General features: G+C 44.3%; 1 protein-coding gene across 2 annotated transcripts; it reads right to left on the reverse strand.

Annotated features, from left to right (window-relative positions):
• Nucleotides 1-132: 132 nt before the first annotated feature.
• Nucleotides 133-26859, reverse strand: SMYD1 (SET and MYND domain containing 1). 2 transcript variants are annotated; one of them, XM_054066182.1, is made up of 10 exons: nucleotides 26482-26858; nucleotides 15700-15876; nucleotides 14971-15184; nucleotides 13164-13294; nucleotides 11233-11271; nucleotides 8099-8291; nucleotides 4521-4613; nucleotides 3173-3336; nucleotides 1970-2138; nucleotides 134-516 (listed from the first exon to the last, which is right to left on the reverse strand). In XM_054066182.1, the coding sequence occupies exons 1-10, from the start codon at nucleotides 26616-26618 to the stop codon at nucleotides 358-360; spliced, it is 1476 nt and encodes a 491-aa protein (XP_053922157.1). In that variant the 5' UTR covers nucleotides 26619-26858; the 3' UTR covers nucleotides 134-357. The 2 variants fall into 2 exon arrangements, with proteins under 2 accessions (XP_053922158.1, XP_053922157.1); XM_054066183.1 differs by lacking the exon at nucleotides 11233-11271 and having other exon boundaries at nucleotides 133-516; nucleotides 26482-26859.
• Nucleotides 26860-27450: the final 591 nt, after the last annotated feature.

Below are 27450 nucleotides of genomic sequence, written 5' to 3' on the forward strand. Positions count from 1 at the left end.
AAAAAAAACCACTTAGGAAATAATCACTTAAGACTTAACCAAAGACTTCAGGATGAGGACTCACATAGAGAGAAAAAGACTTCTAATAAGAACGTAAATAATTTTATAATAGGGGGGTTTGCTTCCATTTTTAATGTTAGTGGTAGAAAAAGGATGTTGTTTCTGCTAAGATATCTTCTGCTTTGAGCCCTCAGAAGATTTTTCAGGACTCTTCCCCCAGCAGGTCCATGCTTTCAGACTCGTGGCACTGGAAAGAATCCTTATGGATATATTGCATTCCTATATCACGTTCCCTGTGTCTGGAGGTGCCACAGATGATGCCACCTCACAGGCATGAATTAGTGTCAAGCACAGGGTTTATTCCTTCTTGTGGAAGAGGCCTGGTGGGGCCTCATTGCTAGGTTCAGGCATGACTTGAATCTTTTGGTTTTTGAGGGCAGCTTCCCTCATCTTGTAGTACATGTACTCGTTCTGCTGGAACATGCGCAGCTCCATCTCCGTCTGGACACGCATGACCTAAGGGACGCAATAGGTTATAATATGCGTAAGACAGGGGTTCTCAAAGCAAGTGAATAACACACTGCCTAAAAAAATGGGAACTGTCTTTCGGGGATGTCCCAGGCCATGTAATGATTGATGCAACTTAATGCAGGTGTCCCACCAGCAGGACCAAGACTGACTAGTATTATAATCAGTTACTTTCTAAAACCTGGTTGCCTGTGGACTAGGAAGGTGAAGAAGGAATCAGCCTTTCCTGCACCCAGCTCTTCTGCAGGCTGCTGGGAAGTCTCAAGCTCCCAAATCTTATGCAGGACAAAGAGATAATGCCGTGCCAAGCCAGGGAGTGAGTGCGCTTCCCATTCACATCCTGGTCCAGACCTTTGGTGCGACCCATCACCAGGCTAGGGGTCACCTCATGTGGCAAGAGGTATGGGAAGAAGTAAAGGATGCTCAGCCCCTCTTCAACCACATCCCAGGATTTACCATAAGCAGAGTCATTCCTAGTGCTGCATTATGGTAGAGGTTCAGGAAGGATTTTAGGAAATCTTTTTATGCCTGTCTGTGATTTTATGCAACCTTGGTTTAAGAGCACAGAGATAAGCATGTGCCATACTTGTATTATTTTCCTCCGGAAGTTAAGTGGGAAGGCAAATACAGAAATGGAGGTGCTGGAGCCTCACCCTCTGCTACGTATATAGAGAAAAAGTCAACAGACAGGTTGGCTCTAGGTACTAGATACTAATTTTTCTGGTGACATAAATTTGCACTATTAAAAGTAATAGCTATCCCCTATAACCGGGATTAATACATCAACAAAAGATTTCATTTGGTATTGCATAATTTGTTTGGCTGATGAAGGAGAATGCTGTAAAGCCAACAGGTCACATTGGGTGAGTTAAAGGCTAAAGAAATGATAGCTCCCCAGCTGCAATTGTAAGTAGTTCATCACAGCTGAGCAGATTTAATTCTCTGGGATCTGCAGGTCTTGACCCTAAGCTAGGAAATGCACTTATCAGTCAACCGAAGAAAAATACTCAGTAGCTTAGAAGAAAAGGGGAGTGGTAAATAAAGAAGAATGGACACCAATAAAGAAAATCAGTTAGTAAACTGCGTACAACAACCATAAGTAATTTGATAGTCAAACTGTAATGCCATTCATCTGAAAGCAGAGAAATCAGACTGTTAGAAGATTGGAAGGCTCTTTCCTTGGACAGAGCAGTTTCAAACAAGATTCAAGGGCTCAGTGGCCATTTTTAGTGCATGTCATGGTGCAGAATAAAGAGTATTTTTCAGGAATGAAAATGTCCCATAGGAAGCAGGCTATAAGATAACTTAGAGAAAACTACAACACTGGTAAGAAGCAGTCAATGTTTGATGCATCTCAGCCCTTACAGACGGTTTGTTTCTACAGCTTGAATATAACTTTGCCCAGACAGACGGCACAGGTAACACAGAGGATGACACCTACCTCCAGGTCTTTGGTAATTGGGTGGGAAGGTCCATGGGTTATCAGGAGAATGGCATAGGCTTTACAGATCAAGCCATGCCCAGCTTCAATGAGACCAGCATGCCAGTGGGTCACCCCTGCCCGCATCACAGCCATCCCCAGCTGTGCGTTGTTGGGATGGTATATTTTCCTGGAAAAACATTGAGTAATTTTAGTTCAGGAAAGAATTCCCAAATGTTTGTCAGTGATGTGACATGTTTGCCAAAAAGCAGACTGTTTACTCAAGTGAAGAGCCATTGCCTTCAGTGCCACTGAAATGTGCAGCCTTGCTTAGAAAGGGGCAGGCACGGGTTACACGAGATCACCAGTTGTTGTGAAAGACGATGAATGATCTGCAAATGGGGAAGGCTGGGCACTTGGGTTGGAGGATGCCAAGCTCTGTCATTCCACATTATTTTGGCACAAACAAAACCCAAATCTGACCCTATAGCCCAGACAGCACCAACCTAACTTCGGGCACCTGATGAACTGCCTAAATTGAGATTGTAATGACCACTAGCTTCTCATTCAAAGCAGGGAGAGAAATGAATGGTTCCAGAAACTCCAGAAACTCTCATCCCTTGGAAATGCATCATCACCTCCAGGGACTGTAAGATACTACCCCAGTGGTCAGTACCCCAATAATAATAAAGTACATAATTTTTACTGTGGAGTTTGTCCTGAATCTATATGATCTAAGCCTAAATTTCTTTATTCTCCCTGAGCTTTTACCACAAGACTTGTGCATACTAATTAACCAAGATAAAAATCCATGTATTATTCAAGAGTGAAAGGATATCTTGAGTGACAGCAATTTGATGCAGTTTCTTTTTCTTTGCAACTTCTCCTTCCTGCAGGGCACAGGGGAACAAGCCGTCTCCTGCAGTGACAGCCCCTCTATCCTGCACCCATGCTCTGTGTCTTGCTACCAGGACAGCCCTGAGATACTTCTGAGACAAAAAGAAAAGGCTAATGAAAGATGAACCCAAACCACATGCCAGTTACTCTTTAGTAAATCAAAGTGTTTGGGAGCTCTTGTGCATTTAGGATGGATTCCTTTTCCATCTGGTTATGCAATCGGGTACCAGTCTGAATGTCAGCATAGCATGGGATGCAGACTAAGAAAATTATTCCTATAACACTGCATAACCACAGAGAGCTGTCAAAAATAAGGCACAGACATACAGGTAGCCATCCACCATCCTCTTGGCATAGTCAGCTGCTTCCTCAAACATCTGGAGGTAGGAGAGCACCTCGGAGGCAATGCTGAGGATCCTCAGGAGGTAAATGTTTGTGTCCCCAAGCACAGGCTCCTGTTTCTTCAGGCATTCACGGCAGAGCTTCACAACCTACACCCAAGGGAAGCAGAGAGAAGAAGGGAAAGTCAGAGCACCTTTGGCCCCAAAAATGCCACATCAAAGCCCCGTGGGTCGCATGGTCCATACCAATCCTACAATCCAAGTCAGCCTTTATGAAGCTTGAGGAAGGTAGGATATGCTTTTATTTGTTGAAAAACATCACTACAGCAAAGTGATTGGTGCCCAAAATTTTCTCTCTCAGGTTTACATTAATATAACTGGTGAGGAAAAAGTGATGTCTATTGTTCAGGAGAAAGATCCCAGGAGGTTGGGCTTTGTCAGAGACCAAGTGCCTACAGGACTCTTACACCCAAACACCATCCACCCAACCTACCACGAGCACTTGATGCAGTGAATGCTCTTAATGACTACATGGGGTTAGGGACACACAGCTGTACTGTCCCATGCCTGTCTGCTCAGATGCACCTAGGGCTGACCCAACGTCCCGATCTCTGCTCTGGGGGAATTCAGCATTTTACCAAAGTAAATTCAAACCCAGAAGCTGTTGCTCAACCTGAATTGTTTTCATGAAGCTGTTACACAAAGACAAGAATTAAATATTTCCTGGGTCAGCAAAAGGGTGAGAAAGGAAGAAGTGATTTGAGGTCTCTGACTCTATGTCCCTGTGTCCTGTGCTCCAAGTGGGACGTGCATCTCCCACACCACACACCCATTCACAGCACCCGACAAATAAGCAAAATGCAGAAGCCAGGAGGTGAAGAGGAGAATAACACAGGTAAACATAGCCCACAGCTCAATGTGGCCAGTCTCCTGTCCCTCTTTCACATCCGTTGTCCTCCTTTTTATGAAGTTACATGGCAGAGATGACTTCATACACTCGCCCTGTAAGGCATGTTTTTCACCCAGGAGGTCCTTGATTCAACACTTGTGTCAATCAGAGGTGCTGGAAGTCACTTGAATCTATCTCCTTGTATTATCACTATGGAAGAAACCAGTCTGGGATGTTGTATCAGAAATGGTCATCCTTTACAGAGGGCAGAAAACACTGTCAACTTTTGTAATTTGAGCTGCCAAGAGGGCAGGAAGCACATCAGGATATTCAGGTGACAGGAATGTGGGTTTGTTACGTCCTTAAATATTGATGTAGAAAGGAAAAAGACCTGCTTTTTCTGGTGGTCTATATACAGCAAGAGAGCAAAAGTACCAGCACTCACTTCATGGTAAAGTCCCTCCATGCGGGCCTTGTTGATCTTCTCCAGTGTGTCCTTGGAGAACTGGATGACTTCCTTCACCGTCTCTGCAGAGGGCTGGGAACAATGTTAGGAAAACCAGTGAGGAAAATGCACTGAGTGACACATCAAAATACCATGGCTGAAGGGATGCTTATTCCACTGTATGGGAACCTAAATAAACTTGGGTGAGACGCTTCCCACATCACTTGCTACCTTCTCACTACCGCATGTATAACCCCTCCTCAGACCTGTCTGAAACTGGGCTGAAATTGTTCCACTACCAAGTTGAGACCCGAAGCTCCTGCTGACATCATCAAGAGCATTGCTCATCAAGGTAGCAGCTAGGGACATCTGGCATGTGTAACTGAGTTCTTCGACTCTTCCCTCCATATGTGTCTTCTGGAAAAGTGATAGAATTGCCTCTGTAACTGGGAGGTCTCACAAGACACCAAAGAGGCTGTGAAAGCCACCAGTCAGTGTGTATCTGTTCCTCCTAGTTCAGCTGCTCAAGAAAAATGAGGTTCTTGAATGAAAAATGGGTGGAATAAGGATAGATAAGAACACTGTTACCCACTTTAAGAAATGTTGTCATGAGGTCCAAACACCATAAGAGGGTTGACCTAGATTTCAGCTGCTCCAGAGTGTGAAATGTGTTTTCCCACACACCTCAAAGAAGCTTGGATTTCACCATGTATTTGAAGGCAGGCATCTGGGCATGCCTGACACTAACCAGCTTCTAATTAGCTGCCTCTCCTCCTTTCATTTAATGCTAAAATACAACATTATTATATCTAACCCTGTCATTTTTCTTCCACTTTTCTGAGGTTTTCAAATTTGCATTTTCCAGCTATTCTAGCTACCATGACTTTCCTTTTCATAGATGGGAACCATGACATTATCCCACAATTTCTTGACTCCAGGAGTCTGCAGGAAGAGCCTGGTCTGGAGACAGTAAAGCTGGAGCACAGGCTTGTGCCCAGCAGCAGATCAAAAGCAGAGACCCAATGTTGTAATGAAGGATGGAAAGATTTGGAGTCAGGACTGTAGGACCATCCCATTGTCTTTTTTGTCCACTTGGTTAATCAGAGTTTTGAGCCATCTGTGAAATTCAGGGAAAAACTCTTGAAAATTTGGTGAGGATGGGAAAACAGTTGCTTTTCAGAGCCATGTACCCCTCATCTCATTATGGATGAGTATGTATGTGTTATGATTTTTTATTCTATGTTATTAGACTGAAGCTATCAGAGTTAATCAGATTTGGGCAGCTGTTTGACTGGCACACAGGGTTGTTCTAGTGTGCAGAGCTCATTCAAAGGCAATGTTAATGTCAGTGCAGATCACATCGCTATGTTACTTGAGGAGAGACTCCCAGAATAGGTACTTTAACCAGCACTTCCACAGCAGCTTTGTCTAGTAAAAATCCTCTCCTGCGTTTACTAGACCCCTAAGCCTGTTGCCATTATAAACAATGGGAACTTTGCTACTATTTGGAAGGCATGAAGGACTGGAGGTCCAAGCAGCTGCTGAGGATGTAAGCTTGTCAATCTTGCATATATTCATAGCGCTTTTTCCATGCAGCTGTGAGCGTTGCCGGTCTCAGGCAAGCAAGCCTGAATTCGGAAAATGTGACCCAGCCAACAGCGAGCAGGCGTGCTCTGAGGGTGAGGTCGGTCTGGATAGTTATTGTCTGTGGATGGGGTGTATTTTTAACAGCTGAAATCATGTGCCTTGCATAGTTACAGGCTTTTTCTATACAAGCTCTTCAGAGGACATTGACTCAAAAATGCATGTCTTCCCATTGTGTGCTGCAGAGCATTTCTAATGCTCATGAAAAGAGGATGGTGCATCTCACTGCTCACTCAAGGCTTGATAGCAGGTGTTGAATGAGAGCTGGGAATTTTTTTATCTCATCCACTGGAGAAGGTATGTGAACATATTTCTACAGAAAGTCAGATAAAAATGCTTCTGCATCAGAGGTCTGAGCTGTGGAACAGCTTTACATTAGAAGTGGGGAGTTTCAGGAGTCAGGATGAGCTTTAAGGTGAAGCTTTAGAATTTAGCAATAGGTCTGGATGACAGGAGTTGGACTCGATGATCCCTGTGGGTCCTTTCCAACTCCGGACATTCCATGATTCCATGATTCCATGCCAGTGTCTTTTGTACTAGGGGACAACTTGACCCAGTAAAAAAAGGCCTCCTGCAGTTCCATGTCCTGCCTCCCATGGAAGCTCCCTGACAGCAGTTTGATCCTTTCTCTCAAAGCCTTTCTCAAGGAGAGGTTTTTGCTCTGCAATATCCAGCCTTTCTTGACTGCCACCTGTGTGAAAGAAGAGTCACACGACTGAGCGTGGCTTCCTGGGAACTATGCTGAGCTGGAGGCTGGGGGTTCTGTATTCATTCCCAGGAAAACGCAGCTCACTGGGCCTCTCCTGCTGTTAGTGCTGGCCTAAGAGGTCACAGTTCGTCATCCTACCTTTGCTGTTTTATTTGCTGTTTTGTTCATTATCCCCTGAGCTGCACTCTCTGCTTTGTTACATGACGGTTCCATAGTGCAGATCAATGACTTGATAATACATTAAAACACATTTCATAGAATCATAGAATCATAGAATGGTTTGTGTAGGAAGGGACCTTTTGCCCTGCCTTGTCTTGCCTTGCCTTGCCTTCCTTTATACGCTTTGTAAAGCTTGCAGGAGAAAAAAAAACCCCTAAGCTAGCACTGCCCCAAAGGACAAAAAAATAAGAGAAATTATATTCTTGGGTAGAGGAACCAAAAATAATCTCTTAGAGCTACCAGCTTGCTCATAAACTGGAGCCGCTGGCCAAGAAACACATCCCACTGCCGACGGCAAGAGACGGCCTTACACCCTCCCACTCGATGACTTGTGAGACCTCCAAGGAAAACACAGATTACTTAAAAATGTTACGTGTTAATTGTTCACAGTCAGTCTGCCCACAGCAACCACGCACAAATGTCAAGCAGTGGTACAAACTCCCTGTGACAGGCCTGTGCAAGGAGGGACTGGAAGTTCAGGCTTCCCACATCCCTGGAACCAGTGTGATGCTACACATTTTACAAACCATACAGGATCAGCAGCTCTGGTGAAACCTGTCACCATGAATTGTCTGCAGCACATTCTCCTTTCTGCTGTCCAGAACGTTGATTCCCTTCCACTTCCTTCAAGAAATCCACAATCTAAATGCCAGCATTTTTCTCAGCTCTAGACCTAATTTTCCAATATTTTGGCATTCTGCCTGGTGATGGAGTTTTAGGTTTGAGTTAAAGGCAACTTTTGTGAGCTTTTTTAAATTAAAAACTGCACTTACATTGCATCATAAGGATTAAACTGACCCGCGCATGGTGGGCTTGAATTGGTGTTGTGCTAAATCAAGGTTCTGTTCCGTTCTCATTTATCACACTGGTACTAGTCAGGGTTCTGCCAAAATCTGGCTCTGTTCCTATTGGGAGTGTTCCCAGGATGAGGAATCATGGTCACAGAGACACACAGATGCCCTGAGGGAGGAGACACAACTACCTCTGGGTTTGGGTACTACCATACCTTGCCTTCCCCCTCCTTCACTGCCAGCATCAGACCATCCTTGATCTGTTTCTTGCAGTGCTCACAGGTGCAGTCAAAGTAATACTGCTTCTTCAGCTGCTTCCGCCGCTCCTCGCTCACGTTGAGGAAATCCACATAGGAAACAGTCAGCTCATCCCCTGGAGAAATCTTGCTCAGTGCCCGTAGTTCGATCCTGGGTGCAAAGGAGATGTGGACTTGGAGCCATCAGGGACACCAGGGACAAATCCTGTGACCTGTTCCTGTCTTGCAGAGGTGAATCTTTGCCCTAAGCTACTGCTTTAAGTCTCAAGGGATGCAATGCAGAGATGGGCAGCCAGTCAGGTTAACTGAATACAGAGTAAAAACCCAGTCACAGGAGTTTCTCCTGCCTCTCTGCAAGTGCCTGGCAGGGATATGTAAGGGTCTGAACTCTGAACAAATTAAGACTCCATTATTTTATCCACATAGGGGCTGGACATAAAATTTTATTATATTGCAGGAGATCTCGCCAGAAGAAAACCCCAAGACCAGAAATACACAGCAAGCCTTGAAAAATGCTGAGTTTGGACTTCGAGTCTTTTTTTAAGTACTGCTTCACATGCTGCCTGCACATCCTTGGCTGGACTCCCAGATCCCGAACTGTACTGCTTTCAGTATCATTTTCACTCCCTGAAGTTAAGGCACATTTCCTCTGGGTGCTGGGTAAGAGATGCCCTTGCCCTGTTCATGTATCTTTACATAAGGGCTTTGGAATAATTTTCCTGAAATAGTCTATTTTTCATAAAGCCCCTTTGATCTGATATTGCTAATATCAAACACAAGGAGATCACCAGACTATGTTACTAAACCTAAACACACAGCAAATCTTTAATGACAGGTTTCTGGAAAGCCAGATCTTTGCACCTGCCTTTTTCTCATGTCTTTCCCTGCAAAAGGTCTTAAATAAAAAGTAAAACATTAATCAGGTATTATGATAAAAACTATTCCCTTGCTGGTTCACTCTACAAGCTAAATCTCCCAGTTACTCTGGACCACCTCTCAGTCACAGGGGCTGGACTGTCACAAAAGAATTTGGCTAGAGTGGGAAAGACCTTCATCAAATATCAATTGCAAGGTGCTACTTCTGTACACATCCACTCCCCCATCTACTAGTGACTCTATGCACATTTAAAAGTAATTCACTTGAGACTGATGACCTCGGGCTCTCTGCTCAGACCACTTGATTGGTTGAACATATATTTGCAGCTAGGCATGCTTACAGGTTATCAAAAAAGCCAGTCCCGTGTTCTGACCTCCAACCTTACTGTCACACTGCAGTGTGGTACATTAGTCCTGGGACTCCCTCGTCATAAGCATCGTTTGCCTTGATCATTCTCCTTCTGAGCTCAACAGTGTGTTTGATGTACAGTGCCTGCTGCAAGACACACCTGGGGGGGACCTCCTGGCTCCCACCTGAACATGAGAGGCTTTAGATGGGACCCAACAAAGGTCTCACTGAAGGCATGGGTGACATAGAACCCAAAGGTGTCACCAAGTGCATTTAAAAGTAAGTCTTCTAGGGAAGACATGACTTCCTCCATCATTACTTTTCCCATGTGATCATATTTCTGCAAAGGGATAGTAATTCCCTTGTAATTCCTATTACAAGCTCTCAGCACCAAGAGCGTAGTCCTGAGGCTTTCTGTTGTCTTAAAGCTGCTGTGAAAACTGCTCCCGGCGGCTGATCTTGACCTTCTCTGGGTGTTATATCATATCAACATCATATCATACAAAATCTATCTCTGAACACGTCATCATCATGTAGGGCAGCTATTAGTTATGTCATAATCACAGGAAAATGCCAAACAGAGAAAATGCCAAAATGCCAAACAGAGAAAGCTGCAACGCACTACTCAAGGAGAAAATGCACAAAAAAAAGAGCAATTCCCATCAGAGAGGTTTACTCATGTTAACATTCCTGTTCAGACTTAATAGGATCCTCATTGAAGTGAGTCATGCAACCAGAGAAGCAAAATCAAGCCTCTGACTTTTATGATGCCCCTGATAGCCTAAGCACTGTAGGTATATTTTAAGCAGCCATGCCTTGTGTGGAGGGATTGATAGCATTTGGGATAAGCCTGGAAACACATGGCATGTTTGAAATGCTATAGTTAAAGAGACACTGTCATCTAAGAGAGCCTCACTGAGCTTGTCCTGTGCTTTTTCCCCAGTGTCTGCCCCAAACAATGAGGATCTTGAAAGACTGCAGAGCACAGTGAGCGCCCGAGAGCTCAAAACTCAAATTGCCTCAAGATAGCAACTCTAATCACAAGCGAAACTCATTTTCCCATTTTTACGGTCCTATTTGTAATGCACTGAGTAAGCACCACTAGTAAACAAGAGCACTTTGAAAGTATTTCACATCTTACTTGAGGAAATTGCATGTTTGCTTGAAATTGAAGATTAAAGACAAGTGTTCCATTAACAGGATTGACTATAATATACCAAGTGCAGTGAGCTTAGAATAGAAGTCCTTTTTTCATGTATTTTCATATATTTTTCTTCAGTTTGGATCAGGTAACAGTGGCATCATTAAAAAGTAAAACATTAATCAGGCATTATGATAAAAAAGGACGAAACCTACAACTTACAGTGTTGCTACTGTAGAAATGCATTCAACAGGCACTGCTTGTTGCAGAAGAAACGTGGACTATTTAGTATGTCAGTAATGCAATCATTTCTCATCTCCTAGTACGCAAGGTTTTATTTTGGGCTGTGCAAGTTTAGCAAGACCTTGTTCTGACTTTCACGCTCTCGTCATAGTTAGGGGAGGAGGAACAAGAAGTGAAGAGGGGAAATACTGGCAGGGAGGAAGCCAAGGGAGAGAGTGGGAAGGCAGAGAGGGAATTTGCAGTGGGGGAGGCAGTCACGGTATTACCATTGTTGGCTTAATTTACTACAAAATGCAGAGTTAAGTGAGGTTTTGGTTTAGTGGGATTTTACACGGGGAAGGAGTAGAAGTTCAGAAAATGGGGAAGGTGAAATTTGCTGCAAAGAGAGGGAGCCCCTTGGGCGGTTTGCAGCTTTTCCATGAAAGACGGGACATGAGGGATACAGAGCAAGGGGGGAGGATGATGCTTTCAAGACTGACCCACCTCATCTGTGTGTGGAACATTGATCTTACAGCCTCATGACTGAAAGACAAAACAAACATCTGCAGTTTACACAGGTGCAATCACAACAGAAAAAAAAATGGGTATCGTAGGTCATTGGGACATTGTCCTGATAGGAGACAAGGGGATTCCCTGTGCCTGACTCGTGAGAAATTCCCTTTTGCTCTGTAGCTGTCATAACCAAATTGCCCGTGGAGGATTTGGTGGAGTACCGTGGCACTGTGACTTTAGGAGTGGCCTCGGCCAGGGGTTGTACAAAACCTGCTTCTGACGTTTGGCAGGCACAAGGGAGCTTCTTCTCCTGCGTGGCAATGTGTCCACTGACATCAGTAGTTATGCTTGTTAAAACACAGCTTGAAATGGAAATTAGACTGAGATACAGGCAACAAGGACTGTGCCCTCTGTGATGAGTTTAAAGGGTCTTCAAGTCTGATGTTGTGCCTTAAGAACTGCGAGAGAGCTCAGCTCCCACAATAGGGGGCAATCATTAAGTTTCCACAGAAAGACATAAAAGACTCCACAATTTACCTGGCCAATAACCAGACTGTCAAGTTTAAAGTCAGTAACGGGACACATATGGACTGTCAACAAGCTGCCAGGCAAAAAGATGCCATTCCTCTACTTACCGCCCAAAATCTCAGACTTCAGGGTTGGTATCACTGCTAGTTATGTCCTCCACTTCCAAGGCTGGTTGGAGACGTTTTCCATCATCCCACTACGGATCTGATCCAGGGCAACTGGATATCAGAGCACAGACTCCAATCTGACTTTGGATCAGACCCTGTTTCCTACCAAGGTAATCATCCTAATACAATTTTGTTTACTCTTTGCTTGTTTACCATCTTCTTGATAAATTCTGGTGTAGTATTACCAGGTAAAACTGGCAGCAAGAAGGGGAGTGCACAAGCAATGTGTTAGTTAAAGAGGAGGCTGGAGGGTTAACTTATAGGACTAAAGTTAGGTGAACACAAAAATTTATAAAATCTTCAGTCCAAGCAGAAAATTTGCAGGAAATATCGTGGCTGTGCAGTTTTTGGCAAGCAGTTTCCCAGAGTTAGTATCTTGCACATGATATAACTTGCTGGCTCAGCAGCAGTTTTATCTGTTCTTGCCTAGGACGAGACTGCGAAGGGCAGAGCATCCCTCCCATGAACTGCCCCAAGCACTTAGAGCAGAAGCTTTCACTCTCAGCTCTGCTGAAACATCCCTGCATTTCCCACCTAATCTCTTTCCATCTCACACGTCCTACAGTAGTTTTCTTATATGACTTGGGTGGGAACAGGGAATGCCCAGTGGCTGAGGGCACCCTGCACTCGCACGTGACTTAGTCTGTGGATAACAGTCATTAAGATCCTGTTGTTAAAGAGTTAATCAGCAATTAATAGAGGCTGTACACTCTCACAAAGATGAGGGCTTGTGTTAGGGATGGTTATGGATACACCAGCAGAGAGTGATACACAGCTGAATGCAAGCTTCAGCTATGAGAAACTCTTGTACTATGGACTTGGTATAATATTTAATAATATATTAATCATAATTGTTCCTTAACTATTTATAAATAAAGCCTCGATATAAGACCTTATGTAGGCAGCTACTTAGTGCCTATTTTGAGTCTGGTTTCAAAACTCACAGAAACCAGGAAAAAATTCTTTGCTGTTTCTCTGGATTTGGGATCAGACCTTGTGTATTTGTTTAGTGCATCAGACAATATTTTTTAAAATAACAATAATGAGAGGGAAAACAGTTCCTCTTTAGAAAGAAAATCCTAGGGTGTATACTTTTTCTGAGCTAGAGAAGGAAACAAGAATTAATTGATTTTCTGGGGCATGGATCTGACACTGAGATTAGCAGAGTATGCTGAGTTGCCTGCTAGGATTCATCCGCACTGCACCCAAGGAAAGAAATCCACTCACTTGCCATTGTTGAAGATGACAGTGCAGTTGGGCCAGCAGTCGTGGTTGACCTGGCAGAGGTTGGGGAAGACTCCCACACCAACAGCCTGCAGTCCTCTTTGGTCACTGAGGGTAAAGCCGTTGCAGCTGATCTAGTCCCAAAACATAAGCAGGAAGAAGCATTAAAGGAGAAAAAGCTGAACTCGGCTATATTCAGGATTTCTCAATTCCTGTTGAGGCTTTAGAAGAGGCATATCTCCAGCATCCCATCTCCAAACTTTAGGGAGAAAGGAGGAGTGCCTATGAGGTTACTGTAGAAAGTGAAAGCAGAAATAACATATTTAGTTAGGATAAAACTTAGAACAGGAGCAAAGCAGGACTCATGCAGATGGACCAACTCAGAGCAGGGCTGAGTAGGTGCTACAGAATATTTGCTGTTAATATTCATTTGGGATGCCTAAGATAATTTGGTTTGACCACACATTGGTTTCCTTATATTTGCTTCCTGCATGTAATTCAGAAAAAGGTCATAGGAAAATGAACTTGAGGCAATTTAATCAGAGCATCAGCAGAAAGCAAAGTTCACACTTATTAAAACAGGTATCAGTTAGAAATTAACTTTAAGAGCTGCATTGAACCTGACCATGTTTGCTGGGTGGCCCGCAGAGCTTATTAAAACCAATTACTACTATTTGTTCAGAGGCCCAGACAATTTCAGACTGCTGTTGGGATACATATATGCCATGAACAAAATATTATACTTTTCTATATGGCACATTATTATCATATACAAATGGAACAGTTCTCAGCTGCAAACATATACAAAGGAATTATCTGCAAAGAGAAAATGCGATTGGATATACCAAAGGAAATAATTAACTCAGCTGCTAATTGGTTTACTCTGATAATTGTTTTATTTCATTTATTAAATGATTCTGTATGTTATCTGTACTTCCTTGCAGGAAGGGCGAGTTATGTCTGTGACTAGTACATAGGTCTCCCTGTTCCTAGTGGACTGGGGTTTTTTTTGCAGGGTGGATATCAAAGGATGCTGTGCATCCTCCCTATGCTAGGGTTGGTAAATCCAACTTCTCTGCCACACCAGCCATCAGCAGAGATGTGAGCAGAGCATGTTTCTCATCTCAGCTCACTGTGGTCCCTCAGGCACTGTTGCTAGCTGAGGAGTCAGTACAACCCAGGCTTGTACCAGGGCTGTCAGCAGAGCAACTCAACCTGAACTGGCTTCTTGGAATTTCCCTCTCTGCTACAGTGTGAACAAAAATTTGTAGTTAACAAGTTATGAATGGATATTACTAAATACATTCAGTATATTTTACCTGTAATACCCATACATACAAGTATATATAATGTACAGGTAAAAATCTAAACCACACGATATGAAATAGATAATGCATATTCTGAAACAAATCTGGTATATTCAAATATGTTCTAAGTATATTTAATAAAAATATGTTTCGATAGATTTTCTCAGCTCTCTCCATTGCCCAATGGGACCTGTGATGACAATGCAGCACCTATGGCTGCGTGTGCCTTTGCCTGGATGCTTAGACAGAAAAAATGTTTCAGATCTTGCCCTTGCTGTGCCTCAGTTTCCCAGTGTCAGTGCAGGAGCAATGCAGAGGAGGAATGGGCAGTATGCAAACCACCTGTGGCAAAGGCTGATCTCAGCTATCCCAGCCTCTGTGGCTTCTTAAAAGAAAGAAAGGAATGAACTCAGGCATCCTCAACTCAGGCTAGTTAGAGACTTCCTCTGGGAAGCAGACATTAAAAGCAGCCCCTCGTTTCCTCTCCCAGCCCTCCAACTTACCACTCCAAATATGTGGGAGATGAACTGCAAGCCGAACTGCTGGCTCTGGGGTGGCCAAAACTCAAGGAAGCTCTCCACATCAGTACGGAGCTCCTTCTTCTCCTCCTCGCCAAAGCTGTCCACGTGGTTCTGCAGGTCATCGATGGAGACCAGGCAGCCCTCTGCCAGCCCACTGCCTTCCCTCTCGATCTTCCACATGATGCGGGCAGCCAGCCTGGCCAGGAGACATCCCCAGGTGTTAGCACCACCACCACCCACCACAAGGAAAGGAATGGAAGGACATAGGAATTCATCTCATGGAAGGGAAATGGTGTGCAGACAGACCAAGACAGGCTCAGTATTGAGTGGCTGATGGATGGTGACCATCCACGTGATTTTCAAGGAAAGAAAGATGAAGGTTTTGCCTCAGCATCCATGTTCTGGCCAGTCTGGGTGTGGCCTTAAGCAGCCTGTTCTAGTGGGATATGTCGCTGCCCATGGCAGGGGGGTTGGAACTGAATGGTCTTCAAGATCCCTTCCAACCCAAATCATTTCATGATTCTAATCTGAAGAAGTGCTACAGACCCTCCAGGTCCCCAGCTGTCCATGACGGTTCTCATTTCCTTGGGAATTCCTCTCTTGTCTTATGACAGAGCCAGGATGTGAAGGCAAATCAATGTATCCCATAGACAACTGGGATGCCTTCTCCTCTCCCAGGCTGCCAGCTCAGCCCCTGGGGCCAGCTCTTACCTGATGTTTTCGGTGGGTGCCTTGCCATACTTTTTGATGGCAGCGCACTCATTTTTGTGGTTCAGCCAAGCTGCTCTTTGGCATGTCCGGTCGCAGTAGTAGGCAAACTTGCACTGGCCGCAGCGGTGGAGCCTGTCCTGCCGTTTGAAGCAAGTGTGACAGATGACATGCGTCAGGCTGGAAGGAGAGAAGGACCCTTTGGTTCGTACATCAGTGAAGGACCAGGTCCACCCAATGAGGGTGCTGCCAGCTTTGTGTCCCTGGATTCCCCACACCCACTAAGAATGGACCTCTTGAGATTTTTTGGGAGGATGAAGAAACATCCCACCCAGCTTAATCCCTGTGCGCTTGCCCATTGCTGTTGCTTCTCTCTTTGGCTACATCAGAAACAAATATTTTGTTTAAAGGAGGACAGCAATAAAGAATTCCCAAGTCGTAAACTCTCTTGTCTGCAGCTCATCTGCTCCTCCTCAGCACGGCTGCTGTTAACAGGATTATCAGTCTGGTTTTTTTTTTCTGTCTGGCCCATACTGAAGCACGAGCCATGCACTTGCTGAGCAAAAAGCAGGTGCCTAATGGGTCTGTAGCTCAGGCGAGCATGAAGGCAAAGAGCCAGCCTGAGAGCTTCACCTGCCTGCAAAGCCTCTGAACTTCTTTAGAAATAAATTTGAAGTGAAACCCTCTGTGAGCACTAAGGCTTTCCTGGGCCCCACACCAACCACTACCACGCCCAAAAGACTTAGGAAAACATTAGGCTAGAAGGACCATATGCAAGCATGGATCTGAGCCATCCTAGCTGCTCTCCTAAGTTTCCGTAGGCACAGGCGTGCTGTGGAGATAGAAGCATACATCAGGAATGCTCTGCTAGTGAGTAGGTCAGAGGTGTATCACAAATGAAGAAGACTGATAGATCAAAGTGTTTGCATAGGTAAACTGTGTTTGTACTGTGTGAAACATAGATATGTTTTCACGGATTAAAAAGCAGCTTTGCTTGTCACTTCTTTTCACCACTGGGCCAAGGATGTAGCAGTACTGGACACACTATACTTGGCAATTGTGTCTTTGCATTGGAAATCACATGAGGAAACCAAGAAAGCTGCATCTTTCAAAGTAGAACTTCTTATTACAGAGCAGTTTATGTCTTCTCCACCTTCCTTCAGTGGTGGTACTTGTCTCCTGGCTGACCACCATCAAGAGACAGGAGCACAGAGCCCCAGGCAAGGTGGGGTTTGGACTCACCTGGTCCCAGTGATTCCAAGCAGTCACTTACTGTGGATTAGTGAAGGTCTGAGGGACCAGAACGGGCTCCCAGCCATTCTGCAGGTCCCTGAGCACAAAGGCTGAAGCACAAAGGGATTTTCAGCTGCCCAGGGATGGACAAGGAACATCAAAACAGCTAAGGGTGGAGGAAAGATGAAATCTCAAGAGCTTGCAGGAGCATTGGCTGGAGTGGGACATGGGTTGGGCTGGCTGTAATGCTAAGTTTAGGCAGCGGTACTTGCATTTATGATCACCACTAGATTTTATTAACAAACCTAGGGGATCATTCATTTTCACAAGGCTGCTGTGTTGCTGAGCTGAGAACATGAACAATTTACCGCCAGTCAATGGCCCAGAATATGCCATGCATAGAGGCGTTAAACATTACAAGTAATGAGCACAATGCCTGATGTGAGAATGTGCTCTGCTCTCAGGGCATGACATCCTCCCTGTCTGCTCCTGCATTAACCTTAGTGCTCTCTAGGCCATGTAAATCCCTCCTGCAGATGGGGTAGTGATGCATATTTCTCCTCCAAATCCAGAAGCCTGGCGTGTTTTTCTCTGGTGCCAGCTGTAAGTGCTGCTCACCAGCTATTCTCATCCTGGCTCTGTGGTTAACTAGTTGAGAGGTTACTGTGACTTAGACAGTCATTGGATATCTGGCAAACACCTCTCAAAAGGAGCAGGTTGCTTCTTTCGCAGGGGTCAAAATTGGTTTTCCAAGTTATAGCCAAGGCCAGGGAGGAATGCAACAGAATACTGATGAAGCCTAACCTCATGTCCTCACTCTGAGTGTTCGGGCTCCCAGACCAAGAGGAAATTTCCCCATGTGCCACTTTCAGATGTCCAACTGCTCGCTCGGAGAGCATAATTCATTGGGAAGGGGGGGGAAACACTTTTGATCTCCTGCCCAAACAGCTTCGGGATTTTCCCCTTGCTGCTAGAGAAAGCTTTTTACAACCTGATTTGGTGCCCTCATCTATTCTTCTCCAGGCGACTGCCCACTTTATCTCCACCTCCAGCCAAGCTCAACAGTGAGGGAGAATTTCAACTCCCACCACTAAGACACTGCTGGTCCCAGGAGGGAAGTTTTCTTCATTACCAAAAGCCCAATGACCACAGGGGCTTCATTACCAAGGATAGCATTATCATCATCCACAGCTTGTAATGGGGAAACTGAGGCACAAAATTTACTTATGATCACACGAGGAGGCTGTTCCACAGGCAGGAATCCGAGCCCCAGCCCCAGAGTCCCCAGCCTTAAGGCAGTCTTGCCTCTTCATTCTATGGCTATATAAAAAAAGTATGTATGCGTATTTCTATCTATCATACTACACTTAAAATGCACTTGCACTCCTCAGGCACTATAGTATGAGCTGCTGGCACTATCCACGAGCTGTCTTGGTTCTCTCAGGATGAAGCAGACCGTTGATTTAAAGCAGAGAGCCATTGATTCAAAACAGAGGGCCATTGACTTAAAGCAGAGCGACCTGCAGCAGACAAAACCCCATGGAAAAATGAGGTTTAGAAAATGACAGCGAGCAGCGCTGGCACACGGGAGTGATGAAAGGTAAGTACCCAGGATGGGGCAGGGGGGAACACATATCTGGGAAGGAGGAATTCAGCCAGCTCCATTAAGTCAAACGGAAGACCTGGGAGCCAGTGAGCAATGCGAGGCTGTGCTCTGTCAGCTGTCAGATCAGAGGAGCAGAGAGGTGCAAAAGAGATTACACTCCTTGTAAGGCAACAGAGAGCCAGAGAGCTGATAAAGTCTACGTGGTTACAACACGTCGGGAAGCACAGGGAGATATCTCACACAGGGAATGGGGCTCCCTCCTGCCTGCCTGCGTGTTTTGAGGGCAGTCAGAAATTGAAAAGATAGTTAAATAAGTTTCTCTATAAAGAGGAATGACCGGTCAGAGGGGAATATGGTGCAGCAAAACCCAAATTCTCAAACAAGGCCTTGTCTTCCCTCAGTTCTCTGAGAACAGAAAAATACTGAGGTGTTGGCTTTGCATTTTGCTGTTCTAAAATAGGGTGTCCAGAGTTTCCAAAGGAAAGCCAGCTGGTGAAACTTATTGGTGGAAAGCCCTCATTTCTGAGGAGATGGAGAAATGCACAAAATAAAAAGGTTACATGAGACTTCCTGAGGAAGGAACAGTTCATGTGGTATTGAAATTGCCACACAGTTACTTGTTGGTAATCTGATAGGCAGGTACAAGATGTAACACTTCTCTCACAAAACATTCGCTGGATCCTTCTTGCTCAGAGGTGGTTCAAGAGAAGACTGGATTTACTGATAATGTGTGTTACCAGAACTCTAGAGGCATGGGATCAACTCTTGGCACGATAAAAAAATTCAGGAGACGCAGGTATTTGAGATCGGTTTCCTAAATCTTCAACATATATTGCTCAAGCGCTGCCTGACCTTGCAAGAACTAAAATCCCCCACATGCCTGACCACCTGTCCCAGAGGTGCTCAGAGCCAGACACCCTGAATGGGGATGACAAAGTGGGGCTCTCCTTCGGACCCAGAGCTGGACCTCACGACAGCCTCTGATACCTTTTGTCCTGGAAGCAGGCAACACCAAGGGCACCAAAGGCTTGCAGTGTTCACAGTCTCCCCCGTCATCTCCTCCACAATGGTTACAGTCCCTCAAGGACAGGGGGAGGAAGCCTGAGGTTACCAAGTCTTTAAGCCTGTGGAAATCATTGATCTATAAAGCCTTCTCTATCTGGCCTAGAAAGAGTTTATCACCACCCAAAATGGCTCCACATGACCCAATGGAGATTCCTCTCCCTTCTGAGAGAGCAGCCGATGCCCATGTGGTCAGGATGCTGCAAGGCCTGGCAGAACTGAGGGTTTCTGGAGAGATGTGTGATACCTACATAGAAGCCCTGGAAGTCTGAACCCATAGAGACTGGGTTCTTGGCTTCCCTTGCTTTAGCACAGGCACAATTCATCTGCTTTCTGCTGCGTCCAGGTATACCATGGTCTCTGGGGTGATCTCTGGCCATTCATTCACCGACATCTTCCACACATAGTGAGAACTTTTTCCATCCTGCCCAAAAGCAGGTTCTTCATTAGCACAGTGATTTTGCCAGCCCATCCAAGCCTTGCCAGGTCAGGGATTTAGGACTGACTTGGAAGTCAGGTGCCACTGACTCATTAAATGACTTTCTGGGAGCCTCAGGTTTCCTTGGTCCCTCATCCAAGTGTCAACTGATCTGCACTCTGAGGGGCTTATGAGTCCTGACGTTACGTAAATAAGATGCACTACTACTCCTGGTCCCAGACATTGCTACAGTCCCAAAAGCAATGATTCAGCGTACCAGCCAACAAATGCAAGGGGTGAGAGAGCACTGTCATCTAAACTGTGGCTCCTGCACGCATGGCTGTCAGAGAAAGCAGAAGAAACAAATAGCTCTTGTGACTGCTCGGATTGCATTCAGATGAATTAAGATCTGCTGGACATGCCAGGACAGAGCTGAGCCTTGCCACAGGAAATATATTAACCTCACCTCCGAGACATGTACTACCCAAAATTCTGTCAATCATTTCCTATGAAGTTCTCACAGCATCTCAGGCACTGATCTGGAAAAGCAAGGTGAGGTGGCTGTAGTGCAAAGGTGCAAAAAGATTTCATTGATTAGCTAATGGGCAAGATGAGAAGCTCACAAACTATTTAATGTGAGTTTATTCTATTTCGTACATCACAGATGACACACAGACAACCTAACTTACACCTAAGTCCACCTGGCTAGGCATCTCCTTAATGTCTTAGGGAGGATGGCGTAAGGTGTAGGTAAAGTCCACTTGGCTTTCAAAGCAGAAGCTGTAACACTTCATTAAACACAACAGCCTAAAAAAATGCTCCTACTATTTCAGAAATGAAAGGAAAAGTGAGGTATTCAATAAGTGGCTTCTGCTGAGGATATCTATAATGGTAAATTATTAGAACAAGAATAGTTTTGCTCCTTTAAAAAAAAAGGGGTTGAATTTAGTACATCTTTAAAATGTCAGGGATGTGACGTCCTAGTTTGTCTTATTTTAGTGGAGGATTTATTTTTGACTAATTGTAAATATTTTATTTTAGTCTTTTATTACAAGCTTTCTCAGCCTCTTTTTAAAGAGGAGGCGTGGTTTTCTTTTAAAAAAATAGGTTTTCTTCAGGTTTTACTTAAGCTTTTCAACAAATGCCGTGATAATAAAAATATGACCACATTATCTCTCAGGTTTTATTGTATCAACTCTAAGAATTTGCTTCCATAATCTTTTCAGAGTCATACTGTTATGGAAAAAAATTGCATTTCTTACAGTCTAGGACCTGCTGCATATAGCAAAAAGGAGTGCAAAACTTTCATGATTTCAGGATTTTAGCAATTTGCAAATCACTCATCAAGCAGATCTTCAACTCATGTTTGCTCTCTACCACACATGACACTGTTTACCTTGACTACTGCCTCTCAAACTCTGGCGGTTAAAGTGCAAACCTTCTCTTGATGAAGGTTGACAGAGACATATCGGGCACCTCCACGCCTGTCGGAAATGTAAACTCTTAGAGGCTCTAAAGCCAAAGGACACAGCGGAGGAGAAGGTCACATACTGTACATTGAGCCCAGGCAATGGAAATGCCACCGTCCTACAGGTGGCAGTGAGGAAAGAGGCTTGGGGGCTTAAAAGAAAAAGTGAAAAGGTAGGAGGGGAGTATTAAACCCCTGCATGCAAGCAGAACACTAGAGAAAGCTTCAGTGAGAGGTAATGTCAACTAGGAGTGCAATGGGGGCTTTACAAGTCAAAAAAAGACCCCAACGAAAGCAGAGAATCCCTTGAGAAGCTGTATTTCCAACATTCTGTGTCTGTTGTAGGGTAAAGCAGGCCTGACACTGGTGTTTTCTGAGTGTTATTTCAGCGGATAGCAACAAACCTGATTCAAACACACAGATCAGAAAGTCTGTCTGCACTTTATCCAAACAGTAAAATACTGGAGATCACACGGAGTTCTGCACTCCTTTCAATCGGTATTCACTGTTTCTGTAAACAGCCTGCTCTAGTTGAGGCAGAAGTAGTAGGCTTGATGAAGGAGTCAACCCCAGGTAACCACTGTGTTAAGCAAAAGGTTGCAGAACCATAGAATTGTAGAATGATTTGTGTTGAAAAGGACATTTAAAGGTTAGCTAGTCCAACCCCCCTGCAGTGAGCAGAGTTAGCCTTGTGACTCCTACCCTGGCCTTAAAATCTAAGAATCTATGAGCTGGCTGATGTCTACAGGAACCTTCTTTAGCTTCACTTGGAATTTTATGTATCTACTTCTGGACTAAAAGTCTCTGCCACAGGGATGAAACTGCTGCTCAGATGACCATCGTTTGGTTGAAGAGTACAAGCCCTCACCAGCCTTAATGACTTCAGAGACCTTCAGGGAACTTCAGAATCCCTGTGACCTTCAAGGGCTTCCAAGGTGGGACGCACTCTGAAGATTTAAACACCTAGGTGTGCTCATCTGTACCGTCTACTTCAAGATCCCATCAAAACATTCATAAAGCCTATAAAGCCACTCAGCTCAAAAGTAGGTGCCTGTGTTTGGTGCACATTGTAGTGTTCTATTAACTATACTGGACAGTAAGGGCTGGTTTCTCTTGCCTGGGTGTAGGAGCCTGGTGTTATTTTAGGCTCTGCAGGGACCCTTATCTGGCCTGAGAGGAGGCCTGATTCTCATAAATCCTGTTTTGTTCCTGTCAGCCCAAAGAGGATATCTCAGACACCCTGGGGCATCTCAAATGACACTAAACACCCATGGCAACTAAATTCTGCCCCTATCTCTACGCAGACATTTATTAAAGACCTTAGTTTTGAGTGTCTTAATCTGCAAGCTGAAACCCAAAGCATACTGCTGGACAAGTCATCACATCACCCTGTAGGCTGGCCCAAGTATATTGGTGGATCTGTCTGGCTCAGAGTATCATGGCTGATAAACCTTTGTTAAATAAAACATTTCTCCTTTTCTTGGCAAAATAAAATTCTCGGCACCTCCTCAACCTCACCTTCCTGATGAAAGACAGACATTTATATTATTTATTTATATATAATAGAGTCGGGTGACAGCCTTAGGTCCAAACTACTTTGGTAGTTCTTCACATCAATACATAGAAAAGGGCCTTTGCATCATTTAAGCCCAAATGGTAGGGTATGCACACTTTCATCTCTCACCAGGTGTCAAGATGAGTTTTTCAGGCTCCCTAGATCCCTGTACAGTTGGGGCAAAGAGGTTTGTTCTTCCAATAGTTTCTCAGAGTATCACAGGTAGATTTTGGCTATGGAACAGCCCCACGGAAGGGCTTCTTACTTGGATAGCTGTTAACAATCTACAGCAGAAAATGCAAATTTTTCATTTCATTATTTTGTTCTTCATCAAGTCAAAAGTCCATCAGCTTTTATGAAGCTCCCTCATTTCTGAACAATAACACCTCCAACCTCTTGACAGCTGTGTGCCTGAGCACAAACACAACTGCTTTCCATTCTGTAGTACAGCCACATCAAGAAAACACCCTTGTATCTCCAAAGAGCTGCTCCTACTAATCTGAAAAAGGGATTTTCGCTACGCCTGCTCTGTTGCCTCATCACATGCACTCACACAGAAGACCACAGTGTGGCCACTGTACTATAATTGCCACCCATATATATTACACACAGAATTTGATTTCAACAGCAAAATCAGAGGCAGAATTTCAGAGGCTCAGTATCTAAACTGGAACCAGACTTCCCAAAAGCCTGAGCTCTTCAAAGGGCTGTGAAGTACAGACCAACTCCAAACTTTAGTGCTGCTACGGTGGCCTTTATGTAAGAAAGCTGAACTCTGGAAAATCTGATCGCGTATTTGGTACAACTGACCCAAATAATTAAACCCACCAATCACTTATATTTGAATCACTTTCCATAGTACACATACACACTACTTTCAGCAAGACACAAAGAAGTCGAACGGAATTAGGATGAGGGATCCTGGACTTCAGGTTTCTCAACGCAGCGTGAGAGCCTTTTGAATAGTGTAGACTCAACACCAGTTTTAGGACCTCTGAATGCTTGTTTGTGGCACAAAAGAAACAGATTCCTCACACTCTTTGTCCATGCCGAGGCAACAGCAGTTCTTTCAGTGCAAAGCCAGCCACCATGGTCTAATGTAGATTAATTCTTGCAGATCCTACAAGGATCCAGGCTACAGTTTCACAGCAGTCAGTTCACTGGGGGTTTGTGCGATTGAATACTCTGGAACAGCAGTAGAAGTTACTTTCAAAACCAGAGCACTGCATTCATGTGGAAAAGATTGGAGCAGTTTTCACGGAAAAAAAATGTATGTTTCCATTATCTCAGATGCAGGATTTTCCCTGCTAAGCACTAACTTACAAGCATGCAGTTGGCACCTCCCGCTTCAGAGATTTTGGGATAGGAGGGTAAGTGTCCATTATTACTGTGTTATTACTGCACAGCAGGACAAAGAAGAAGGAGAGAGATAAAAATGACTGAAGCGTCCCTACCCTCCCCAGTCACAGAGAAGGGATGCATTTACGTTGCCTTCTTGTAGCTTAGTCTGGGAGGTAAATAAACCCATCCTGGGGAGGAAGGGAAGAATATCTTTCTCTATCCAAGGTTTTCTGTTGGAAACTTAAGCCTAAGACACAGCCTGCACCCTTAAGGGCCAACGTGGTGATAGTTTCTCCTGCTGTCTCACGTTACACAAGTAACATTTGAAAATGCAGTGAAGTTTTACCTCTTCAACATATACAGCTCTACTCTGTGCATAATGCTCACAACATTTCACAAAGAAGAAAAGAAATCTCAACCAGCCATCAAAAAACAAAATGTTTTCAATGGTTTAAAGGATAATTAGTATTATTAATAAGGCATATGGGAGAAATCACTGTCCATAAGCACTTCTGAAAAAAACAAAGCATCGCAGCAAGATTCCAGGTAGTGACACAACTGAAACTGAAGAATAGGGGCTAAAAGGACCCATCAAGGAGAGAGGGTTTCATCACTAACTACTGTAATTTGGATCAGGGTTCAAGAACAAAACATTTTAAAATAAGAAGTAATTTTTTTAATGCGAGCTTTTAAAATTACATACTAAAATACAAACTAAAAAGTGTCATAGCTGCTATTGTATAGGCTGATAAAACAGGTGTTTTATCACTGACAGTGTAAGGGCAAGGAAAAAGTGAATGAAGGACGCAAAAGTCTTATTTCCTGTTCCATTCTTTTAATCCCCTATTCTCTGCTATTGCCAGATCACACAGTAGCACAAATAAGCTTCAACTACAAGATGACTGGGATTAAAACGACAGTATGATCTCTGCTGGCATCCTGGACTTCGTTAGCGGAGCTGATTTAATCACCCAAAGCTCAGCTAGGCGGTATCACTCATCACCCTGTTTAGTGTGCAGAACATTCACTAAAGTCACTGGTAGTTCAGGGCAAAAAATCAGTTTCAGGACTGACCACAGCTCCCTTAAGGAATGCTCATGAATTCCCTAAGCCCAGAATGAAAACTTCATCTGATATCTAGATCCTCAGTTTGAAAATGTGGGCCAAATTCTGTTCTCAGTGCATTATAAGGCTGAACAAATCCCATTCATATCTGAGGCTTTATTCTAGATCTATCCCATGAGAGATTAATATAGAAATTTGGGTTTTGTGTCTTTTAGCTTCCAGGGCATTTAAGTGAATCTTCCATTGATTTGAAGGGCAGAAGTGGGCACCTACCAGCCATACCAACAGCACAGTTTGATTGAATTTTGTTTGTCCTTGAAACAAGCAAAAGAAAAGAAAAATGCATTTGCACCAGAATTCAGTTTGTGGCTAAATCAGTGTGAACAAATATTTAAAAAAACCCTAATATTTTAAATATTTTAAAATATTTAAAAACAAAAGAGTGAAAGCAGAAACCTGCCCTCAATTAACTGAGCTGACTACAGGCATAAAATCACTTTAACAGAAACAATACCACTCGCAGATCTCCATTACCTTCAAGTTTGAAGGCAGCGGGCGATGAAGCTGCGTGTACAGCTGGGAGGTGGTACGTGTGAGCAGAGCACAACATAACTCACTTTTATTATGCATTATACACCAGAGGCTACAGCAAAGCCAGTTCTGAGATTGCTGTACCTGAACTGCACTTACTCCTGGCAGTTCAGCAGAGGGTAACATGGGTTCGGTTTTGTGAGGCACAGAACACACACAACTTTCACCCCATTTAGTAGAAGCTGTTAGGACTGAGCACCTTGCAAGATCACAACCTGAAAAAACAGATTATGCCATATTAAAGGTGAAAAAAAAAGCTGATCTGAGCCCTGGGAAGCACATTCTCTGTAAGCTGCGAATGTGTCTTTACAAAAATGCTACTGACTTCCCTTTGCAACCTTCTCTGATGATGTCCAGGCGCTTTCAAACTTTTATCAGCCCCGGCCAGATGAAATTTTGCATTGAGATTATTTTCAGTCTGTATTTTGCAAGTGCTTTTCTCTTACCTATCAAAAACCACAGCTGCATAGGCTGGCTCCGCAAAGATGACATCCCCAGGTAAAAATTCCTTCTGGGCTTTCAAGCCCCTTCCTTTGCCTTCAGATGTGAACACTTCGACTGACTCCATTCCCCCTTTGGTCATCCCAGGGACCCCAAGGCTTGGGAGGTGGATCAATATCTTGGAATAAGTCAAATCTCCTGTCACTCCTGTCAACTTCCACTTGCTGCAAGACCACGCTTATAAAAGGGCTATCGTCCTCCCACCCCTCGTCGCACTGTTTCCCATAGGAGGGAAAAGGGGTGGGAGCAGGAGAGGCAGGAGGCAAAGATCCTCCTCACAATATCGCCAACCTACGCAGGGAAGGCACAGGGCTGGGACTTCGGCTTCGTTAGGAAACCCCTCTCTAAAAACTACGCTTGGAATTGTTTCTCCCAGCCACAAGCTGTTATATATGTTACGACTCAGATTAATTTATCCTCACTCACTGGAAAGAGAACGTATTCTCTCTGCAGGGTATTTTTAGCAGCCACATGCTTCTGTCTCTCAGGAAGCAACAGCTGAGACAGTGGGATGGGGACGGCTGGTATGCAAATTCCTGACCCCTTCTACTGTCATCTGGCTTTTTCCAGAAATTAAACAATGCTGCTTTATTTTTACCCTCTAGGAGATGGATGGCGTGTTTAGAGGCAGGGATAACAGTGAAACACGAGCCTGGGAATTCTTGACATCCTCCGTTGCCACCAGAGCCTGGAAAGAGGGAGTCACTTCCCAAATGCCAGAAGCAGCGGGTGTACGGAGCAGCGTGGAAGGAGCTGGAAGGTGATGGTTCAGCACAGGCTACAGAAGCAAGCAGAACATGTCAGATACTCACACAGTTTTGGATGCACTCTTGGACACAGTTTTGGATGAAAGTCTTGGACACAGTTTTGGATGAAAGTCTTGGACACAGTTTTGGATGGAACTCTTGGACACA

The sequence above is a fragment of the Cuculus canorus genome, chromosome 4 (assembly GCF_017976375.1).
Source record: "Cuculus canorus isolate bCucCan1 chromosome 4, bCucCan1.pri, whole genome shotgun sequence".
NCBI lineage: Eukaryota > Metazoa > Chordata > Aves > Cuculiformes > Cuculidae > Cuculus > Cuculus canorus.

Excerpts from the sequence above, each read along its gene's own strand:
- SMYD1 (XM_054066182.1), bottom strand. The coding sequence starts at position 26,618 with ATGACCAAAGGGGGAATGGAGTCAGTCGAAGTGTTCACATCTGAAGGC. Across the intron at positions 13,295-14,970 it reads TCTCCCACATATTTGGAGTG|ATCAGCTGCAACGGCTTTAC; the intron begins GTAAGTTGGAGG and ends TTTTGGGACTAG. Across the intron at positions 517-1,969 it reads CAATTACCAAAGACCTGGAG|GTCATGCGTGTCCAGACGGA; the intron begins GTAGGTGTCATC and ends TGCGTCCCTTAG.